At 42.1% G+C, this 9828-nt stretch overlaps 1 protein-coding gene across 1 annotated transcript; it reads left to right on the top strand.

Moving 5' to 3' along the window:
• The first annotated feature begins 441 nt into the window (after window positions 1-441).
• On the top strand, window positions 442-9760 carry usf1 (upstream transcription factor 1). The gene is made up of 10 exons (XM_047390602.1): window positions 442-684; window positions 793-842; window positions 4343-4455; window positions 5524-5637; window positions 5793-5946; window positions 6105-6192; window positions 6275-6333; window positions 7182-7276; window positions 7349-7477; window positions 9026-9760. The coding sequence occupies exons 1-10, from the start codon at window positions 677-679 to the stop codon at window positions 9113-9115; spliced, it is 900 nt and encodes a 299-aa protein (XP_047246558.1). The 5' UTR covers window positions 442-676; the 3' UTR covers window positions 9116-9760.
• Window positions 9761-9828: the final 68 nt, after the last annotated feature.

The raw sequence follows: 9828 nt of genomic DNA, 5'->3' as shown, positions 1-9828 counted from the left end.
CCAATGAAGGAGCTATTGTGTTGACAAATATCGGAGGAGGGACTACGGCAGCGTAAGCACGTCTTTGTTCAGTCCGTCACAAAGTCACCATATTCAGCAATGTCTTCATAATTTATGTCCATATTTATTTAAACCTAAAGAGAAACTAAAGTTCTTTGTAAAACATCTTTAAAAAAGCAGCTTGGCCGAGTAGTTAGCTGTGTCTCGGTTAGCCTCGAGGAAACCTTTAACTTCCCGTGAAACCCCCAAATTAAAACTTTCCCTTAAACAGATTAAGCAAAACTTCAAATGAAACAATTCCGTTTGTTAGGATGGTTTTAACACAAACTAAGGCGCATTTTAATATCCCTTATCTTTGTCGCACCTCAGTCACATCCTCGCCTGCATTCTAGTTTTACTTTTAATTCCGCGCTTTTATTTTGAAGGTCCGGTCGATGTGTTTCCGTCATCTCCCATGGTAACGGTGGCTGCGGCTCGGCCAGCTCTTCCAGCCATAGCTAAGCCCAATATCGTTTCAGGTTCCGCCCTACAGAGATGGGCCATTATCCGTGGACTCGGTATTCCGAGTTCTAAAAGAACTTTCCTCTGTGGTTTTGCTAATCCTGTTAATTTGTCTCCATAGCCTTGCTGTCGGAGCGAGTGAAGACGGTCTTTCCGTCCAAACCCTTCGGCAGGAATGAAAAGGTGAGTGGGTGGTGTCTGTGGGCCACATAATAATGAAATAAAGTAATTATAGTTGAAGTTGCATCAACTACGAAATAACCTTCGTTCTTGCATTTTGGGGGAGCGCAGCCAACAGAAAAGCCCGGAGCCGGAGGGGAGCGTCTCTGTTAACGAGGAGGGTAAATTTGATCTTATTGTTTTGAGGCTAAACAACTTTTTATACAAATAGTGACAATACTTTACTATAGGTGCAGTCGTTCTTAAATCAGGAGATGCTTTGTGCCATCAGAACATTTCCTATTAGTCTTTCTAGACTACAGTCATGACCAAAACCACTGGCAGTGAAAATGTTGCTTAGAAAATGTTTGTTTGCAACAAACATGTGCAGGGTGTTTAGATGTATATTTATCATATGTGCTTTATTGGATAGGAAATGACACATAATAATAATAATAATAATAATAAAAAAGACAATTGACAGTATTTTTGCCCCGGTGCAAAATGATTGGCTAACTCCACTTCAGTATAGACTAATGCTTTCACAAATATTACAGTAGGTCTAGGTTGCTATGAAGCATAACAAAAGCCTTAATGAAATTCTTAGCAGCGTTAATGTGAGTTTTAATGAAACATTTTTTCACAGAAATCTGATTTAAACTGTTTCAGCCCCACCCGCAAAATAACTGCATGTCAATAATCTTTCGAGTAGGACAGGCCAGCTGAACAAGCCTTCGTCAGATCACTGTTGGGTTTTTACCATGTAACCATGAAGGATCATCTAGTGGATCTGCTATCTCTGCATCCATCATGTGCTGCTGTCTTTGCTGTGTATCACATCACTGTCATATTTGTTTCACAGCTCCAGCTTATCCCAACAGCTCATTTGGTAATGAACAAGAATTATTTTAGTGCTACACACGAAGTAGCTCAGGGATCAAAACATTACAATTTTGGGTTCGCGACCCAGAAACTCCTCAGATCTTTATCTTACTGAGAAACAGTTGACAAACCTCATAAAGAAAGTAGACAAAAACAATTGTGGCAACTTCCAAGTACCGATAAAGCAAACATGAGTCAGCATCATTCAGGATGTGGCCCAGCAACCAATATCCAGTATGTTGGGACAGGTTGCATAAGTCTTTAAAACATTTGATGCTGTAAATAGACACATTGCATTTGAAAGGTTCTGCCCAATAGACATGTCAAGAACTATCTGCGAGGCCTCTCAAACCAGGCCTTCAAGAACAGAAAGATGTCATTGATCTTGCATCCCTGGGAGAGGGAACAGGTTTCTCTGTTCTTGCTGAGTATTTATTAGCTGTTAGGCAAAGACACTGGGACAGGAGCTTTGTGAGAAGAAGGGCCACAAAGATGCTACTTATGTTCAAGAAGAAGAAAATCATCATGAAGAGATTGAAATTCTTCAGGAAGTCTAAGGATGGACATCAGGGAGGGACATGTAAAAACCTTCTAGCCCCGATCAGCCCTGAATAAATAAAGATGAATTCAGTTTTCCTTCGGTTTACTATACAAGCTTACTGAAAAAAAATTAAAAAAAATTGAAATCATAGTAAACTACACTGCTCAAAAAAATAAAGGGAACACTCAAATAACACATCCTAGATTTGAATGAATGAAATATTCTCATTGAATACTTTGTTCTATTCAAAGTTGAATGTGCTGACAACAAAATCACACAAAAATCATCAAAGGAAATCAAATTTATTAACCAATGGAGGCCTGGATTTGGAGTCACACACAAAATTTAAAGTGGAAAAACACACTACAGGCTGGTCCAACTTTGATGTAATGTCCTTAAAACAAGTCAAAATGAGTCTCAGTATTGTGTGTGGCCTCCACGTGCCTTTATGACCTCCCTACAACGCCTGGGCATGCTCCTGATGAGACGGCAGATGGTCTCCTGAGGGATCTCCACCCAGACCTGGACTAAAGCATCCACCAATTCCTGGACAGTCTGTGGTGCAACGTGACGTTGGTGGATGGAGCGAGACATGATGTCCCAGATGTGCTCAATCGGATTCAGGTCTGGGGAACGGGCCAGTCCATAGCTTCAATGTCTTCATCTTGCAGGAACTGCTGACACACTCCAGCCACATGAGGTCTAGCATTGTCCTGCATTAGGAGGAACCCAGGGCCAACCGCACCAGCATATGGTCTCACAAGGGGTCTGAGGATCTCATCTCGGTACCTAATGGCAGTCAGGCTACTTCTGGCGAGCACATGGAGGGCCTCCAAAGAAATACCACCCCACACCATTACTGACCCACTGCCAAACTGGTCATGCTGCAGGATGTTGTAGGCAGCAGATCTCTCTCCACCGTGTCTCCAGACTCTGTCACGTCTGTCACATGTGCTCAGTGTGAACCTGCTTTCATCTGTGAAGACCACAGGGTGCTGGTGGTGAATATGCCAATCCTGGGGTTCTCTGGCAAATGCCAAGCGTCCTGCACGGTGTTGGGCTGTGAGCACAACCCCAATTTGTGGACGTCAGGCCCTCATACCATCCTCATGGAGTCGGTTTATAACCATTTGTGCAGACACATGCACATTTGTGGTCTGCTGGAGGTCATTTTGCAGGACTCTGGCAGTGCTCCTCCTGTTCCTCCTTGCACAAAGGTGGAGGTAGCGGTCCTGCTGCTGGGTTGTTGCCCTCCTACGGCCTCCTCCACGTCTCCTGGTGTACTGGCCTGTCTCCTGGTAGCGCCTCCAGGCTCTGGACACTACGCTGACAGACACAGCAAACCTTCTTGCCACAGCTCGCATTGATGTGTCATCCTGGATGAGCTGCACTACCTGAGCCACATGTGTGGGTTGTAGAGTCCGTCTCATGCTACCACGAGTGTGAAAGCACCACCAACATTCAAAAGTGACCAAAACATCATCCAGAAAGCATAGGTACTGAGAAGTTGTTTGTGGTCCCCACCTGCAGAACCACTCCTTTATTGAGTGTGTCTTGCTAATCACCAAATATTTCCCACTGTTGTCTTTTCCATTTGAACAACAACATGTGAAATTGATTGTCAATCAGTGTTGCTTCCTAAGTGGACAGTTTGATTTCACAGAAGTTTGATTTACTTGGAGTTATATTGTGTTGTTTAAGTGTTCCCTTTTATTTTTTTGAGCAGTGTATTTTTGTCACTCCCAAAACATTTGACTATGATTGTAGTTTCTATATTAAGTATTCGTGCCAATATACAGTACATTATATTGCCGAAAGTATTGGGTCACAGCACCAAGTTAATGAATTCTGGTGTTCCAATCACTTCCATGGCTGCAGGTGTATAAAGTTTGCTTTGGAGAAACTTGACTGGACTCCTCTGAGTCCTGGCCTCAACCTCCTTGAACACTTTTAGGATGAATTAGAGCGGAGGCTGCGGTTCTGGTTTCTCTTCTAACTATGAACACACTCCTAAACCTAGTGGAAGATGTTTACAGAATAGTTAAAGTTGCTATTGCTGGCAATACTGGGTCCATCAACAAACTGGACCTTATAGTTTAAAAATAAGATGTCATCAGAGTTCATGTACATGTAAAAGTTGACGGACAAATACTTTTGGCAGTATAGTGTATGTTCAGTCCTATCAGAACCGTACCTTTAATCCTAGCTGACTTTTAATTGATGAGACTGTGTTAAAATTGAAATTCATGGATCCTTTAGGCTCTGTGGCCACAGCAGAAGATCCAGCCGCCATTGCTGCCATTCAGTCCGCTGCCACCTTCACAGATCCACAAATCAAGTATCTCTTCAAGACAGAAGGAGCTGGTGGGCAGGTATGATGAAGTCATTTGGACAGAAATATTAGATTGAGTAAGATTTCACTTGTAAGATTTCATTTCTGTTACAAAGGTGCGTATTTCACATTCCATTAAGTATCGGAGTAGAACTTGAGTTAACAAACATTTTCTTTATTGCAGCTGAACAAAAACTAGGAGTTCAGTCAAATTATTGGGAGAAAACATACAGACAGATAGTCTCATCCCTGCTTTTCCACATTACTGCTCATATTGCATAAATGTTTTCTGTTGGACAGTCTGGACCTTCAGAACATTTGACTTGACACAAATGATAGAGAACGTGATCAGGAAATCATGTGTAAAAAGTGTTTTAGTTTTCAGTATGTTCTGAGCGAGGCTGTACGGCGGGCCGACGAGTCGCAGCTGATTGGGCGATACATCCTACAGCCTCATCTGCTGTTGGTGTGTTAGTGTAGTAACACAGATGTTGTTTGGCTTGGAAAACGTATCGGGCTCCTGTGAAAGTGTAGACAGTTAATATCTGCCAACGTAGCTTTGTATGCCATACGAACGCTTTCGAGACACCCATAATCAGCCGTTAGCTTTTCACTGCCCTGAGGATTTCTTCTGTTTTCAACAAACACACTGCAGTTTGGCAGCCTTCTAAAAACTGGTGAAAAAAATATTAAGTTGACCAATAATGTCACAGAAAGTCACTTGGAAAAGAATCATCTCACTGACCAGTGTTGAAAGATTTACAAACCTAATTTCCATATAAGGTATTTTTTATTTAATGCAGCAAACACTCAAATCCTCCGTTTTTGTAAATTGACGAGCGGCTTTCAAAGTTCTTACTATCTGCATCTGAAAGGAAAACTAATTAGATGTTATTTTATACTCAGTCCTGACAGCCTCGCCTGTCACAAATGAACACATGATGGTTGTTAAATGTGACGCGATGCTGCTAAACCTTTGTCTCATGTAGATGTCTAGAACTTCAAAAAATTCTTGTATGTGGAATAAGTGTGTCCAATGTATATAATGTATTATGTGAAGTAGTGGTAATGGAAATCTGTGCTCTTACGGTAACACGCTGGGTTGCAGGTGACCTACAGAGTGATCCAGGTGTCAGATGGCCAGTTGGAGGCTCAGACTGACGGAGCTGCAGCCGTCAGTCTGGTTGCTGGTTTTCCTGCAACTGCACAGACTGTCACACAGGTGGGAATACAGCCCTCTGACTGCAGAACAATATTTTTATTTATTAATCTGAAACAATCGTGCGTTAACATTTTAAAATACTCACCAATGGCAAAGACCAAACAAATCCATTCAGTGACCTTTAGTCTTTATTGCAAGCTGTAATATTTTTTTAGGCGGTCATCTCCCAGCCAGAAGGGTTGGAAGGGGATGGCAGTGCTGACGCTCAGTACGCCTATTACCCAGCCTCCATTGCAGATGCCAGCGCTGGCACCATGGTGACCACAGTGCAGGCACCCGACACACTGCTGGGCCAGACCACTCCGACAGGTAAGCTGTGCACATTTAAAGGCTCAGTCCATAGCTGTGGAGTGGCTGGCAACTTAAACTAATTTATTATTATGAACTAATTGTAACTAGGAGGAAAAATTTGAAACATCTTAAGAGACGTCGCTTTTTGCAGCTAAACGTAATGTTTTGTCTTAAAGGTCAGCTTTATGTGATGATGTCACCCCAGGAAGTTTTAACGGGATCCAATCAGAGGACAATAGCACCACGTACTCAGCCATATGTAGCGTAAGTAAATCCAGAATGCTGTTAAATTCAAATCAGCTGGCCTCTGTTGTAAAACAACTTCAAATAATTATTCCGTTTGCAGAAAGCAGGAAGCTCCTCGGGGTTCCAGGGATGAAAAACGGCGAGCACAGCACAACGAAGGTTAGTATACATGTGTTCTTTGTTTGTTGGTGTGAGATTCACTGGGTTAGTGGCCGATTTTTAATCTCCAGATACCAATTTCTGCTGATTCCAATTTCTCTTTAAGAGCAACAATTGAAGAACAGCTCGCAAAATCCTTTTGCTAGACTCCCTTCACTGAGAAGCAGTAAATTATCCATATTAGGTGCTGAGGCAGTTGCTGTCAAACAGGGTTTCACTAATAGTAGAAGAGACGCATTATGCAGCTCTATTTGACATGTAGAAAAACCAGTTTACTTTCAAATAGCTTCTTACGTCTCTGTCCTTCCTCTGACTTCAGTTTTACAGACCTCACTGATTGTAAAAACTGCTCTCTTCTAGCCTTCTCTTCTTAGTAACGACGTCCACACTGAAGAGTGCTGTTGTTAGCGACCCCTGGTCGTGCTTGTGGTGCTCTCTAGGCCTGCATTAAATCAGGACAACATGTAATTGGGAAACTATTGCTGAATATTGACAATCATAGTTATGATCACACATTTTTCTGACTCTTTTCATTTGTTAGTCATAATATCCCTACTGCCTTGTGAGCTTGCATGTCTCTGCCATTGAGATATTAATCAAATGTGGTTAAAGAGGGGGAGTAAGAGTGTATCCTCGACCTATAAAATTTGCTACCAAATATTGCATCCAAGCAGTCTTTTGTGGTTGTGGTGTCACACACCTTGGTGTTGTGATTGTAGTTGAATATGTTGGAAGGTTCTGGTCACGAGCCGGTTTCCCTGTGCATCTCTATTTGTTTTTTTCACTTATTCTGCCACAATCTTTCGGCAGAAACATTTACGTCTAAAAACAGAAAAATGTTCCTACAGTTGAGCGAAGGCGTAGGGACAAGATCAACAACTGGATTGTTCAGCTTTCCAAGGCCATTCCAGAGTGTAACATCGACTACACCAAGACAGGCCAGGTGAGCGTTATCCCCAAGACTCCAGCTCCTGGTTCAGAGTTTTTTTTTTAACCCTGGATTTGCCTTTTTCAGAGTAAAGGGGGGATCTTGTCAAAAGCCTGTGATTACATCAAAGAGCTGAGACAGAGCAACATGAAGCTGGGAGAAGATATCAGCATTGTGGAACGTCTGCGAGTCGACAACCAGCTTCTCAGACAGGAAGTATGTCAGCATGGGGTGTGTCTAACTTTAGCTCTAACGGGTATCTTTTACTGGTGATGGTAGTGATACATGTTTTAGGAAAAGAAAAAGAGGATTTTTTGTATTAAAAGTGGCTGATAGGTTGAGGTTAAATGGGAATTTAAATCCAGTAGTTTCTTTTCCTGTAGACAGACATGCAGTCTTCAGTAAAACACAAAGCAGCTACTCAGAAAGTTTCTCTGGCTCTGACTTGGTTAGTGCGACCTCTAGCGGCCCCATGTGGCCAATCAGCACTACATGCATTTCACATCCTTATGGTGCGTTCGCACCGAACGCGAATTCTGCGATAGGAGCGGCCGATTTACATGTTATCCCTATGTAGAGGCATGTTCAGGAGCGGAGCGGCGCGAGGCGGTGCAAAGGAGACGAAGGACGGGTTGCGGAAGGCGCGCCGAGCGAAGCGGGAGCGGAGCAAGAGCGGTGGACGAGTTGAAAAATCTGAACTTTTTCCTAAATTCGCGTCGCGTCAACCAATCAGGGACTGGATGTGGCTGTGATGTAGGGTGAAAGACCACAGCAGAGAAGAAGCGGTTGTTAGTGAAGATGGAGGACCAGATCATAGTGGCGGTGTGCGGCAAGCCAGAGTTGTATGACTCAACTAATTACTTTTACCGAGACAAGTACAGAAAGAACCTGGCCTGGTTATGTTTAGGCACAAATATCTTATATTTAGGAGATGTGGACATTAAAAATCGTCTGTTTTTTTTTTATTGAGCTGAGATTTATTTACTCACCGAAGACAGATGGACAGGCGTTCAGCAGCGGGGATACAGCGCAGGTAGTTGGTGTCCTGGAGGCTGATTCGTCTCGCAACGCGTGACAGCAGATCTTTGAACTGGGTCCTGGATAGACGGAAGTACCGCTGAAATCCACCATCATCCAGACGCAGCTCCTGGAGTAGGTGGTGGTACTCTCCGAACTGTTCCCGTCCCTGAAGAATCTGGTGAACCCAGGGATGTCGGCGGCGTTTTTCGGCTCTCCACAGGTAAAACACCATAATTATCCGTGAAATCCATGTCCGCCATGTTCAGTTGAAACCATGAAGCGTTGCCACTTGTTGCCAAATGCCAACGTGGAGTTCACGCGGAATGTCAAGCGGGCAAAAGCACACAAATGACGCGAAATATTCGCAGAATCCACATTCTGTGTGAACGCACCATTAAAGTTAAGCTGCTTTCACGCCCATGACCCTCCTCCCTCTCTCTTTGAGGAATATTTTGTCATTCACAAGTTCATCCAATGAGATGAAATAAACGACAAAAGTAGGTACAGAAAGTACATAAAGTAAAGCATTTACGTAAATAAAGCTATTTTTGATACTTAAAATACATCTTATCTCTGCACAGTAACCCAACAATATTGTAAACTGTCACAAAAAAATGAATCGGTAGAATTTTCATTCCAAAACTGTTGTCTGTTAGTGTATTTGTAATATTGTAGTTGATAATTAGATCATTTCTATTTACTGTTGATTTTCTGCATCTTCACTTTATCTGTGTGTTTTCACAGGTGGAAGACTGGAAATCCAAGAATCAGATCCTAAGGAACCTTTTGCGACAGCATGGAATTGTGGGATCATCGAGCTCAGAACCTCAGTGAAGGCTGTTGCCAACGGGGCGTTTGAAGGCGACTACACGTGGGCCAAAAGAGTACTTGAATGCTTCTAAATATGTATCTTGTCATTTAGCATGCACAAAATGGGTTAATTATTAGAATATTGCTATGAATATTTACATCCAACCTTTGTGTAATCTTCCAGATTGTGTTTTTAAAGGTCTTAACAACATTTAGGTAATTTACCTGGCAACTATAACATTATTTAACTTGATTGGCCTGCAGAGAGAGTTTTTTTTTTTTTTTTATTGTGTTAAGGAAAACTCTTATTGATGCCTTTTACCATGAACATGTATATTTGTTCATTTATCTCCAGTACAGTAAGCTCTGAACCATAAACAGCAATTCAGTTCTTATGCTTAAGCTCTATTGTACTGTTAATTACTATGAACTGCAGTCATTTTAATGTCTCCAGACATTGAATTCATGTAATGAGGTCTTTTATCATTGTCACTTTTACCAGTTGATACCAAGTTGATCATCCAGATCATAGTCTGGGTTTGCTTTGTGTTTTGTTTGTTGGGGGCTGTAGTTACATTGCAGCAATGTAGCTACCAAGTAAAGAGAAAACGGGTTGGGGAAGGTCTGCATTGTAGGAATTTTTTTTATATAATTAAACTGTAAACAATATACTGTGTCTGCTTATTTAGTAATTTATGCATTTGATTGTTTGATTATAAACGGTGGTGTTTTAATTT

Source organism: Girardinichthys multiradiatus, chromosome 18, assembly GCF_021462225.1.
Source record: "Girardinichthys multiradiatus isolate DD_20200921_A chromosome 18, DD_fGirMul_XY1, whole genome shotgun sequence".
In the NCBI taxonomy this organism is placed as follows: Eukaryota; Metazoa; Chordata; class Actinopteri; order Cyprinodontiformes; family Goodeidae; genus Girardinichthys; species Girardinichthys multiradiatus.
Note: the sequence above shows the minus strand (reverse complement) of the source record. Positions and strands in the feature narration are given on the sequence as shown.

What these genes read in the sequence shown, in the direction of transcription:
- usf1 (XM_047390602.1), top strand. An exon ending in GGGCCAGACCACTCCGACAG is followed by an intron (nt 5,947 to 6,104) that starts GTAAGCTGTGCA and finishes TTTGTCTTAAAG; the next exon opens with GTCAGCTTTATGTGATGATG. An exon ending in ACCAGCTTCTCAGACAGGAA is followed by an intron (nt 7,478 to 9,025) that starts GTATGTCAGCAT and finishes GTGTTTTCACAG; the next exon opens with GTGGAAGACTGGAAATCCAA.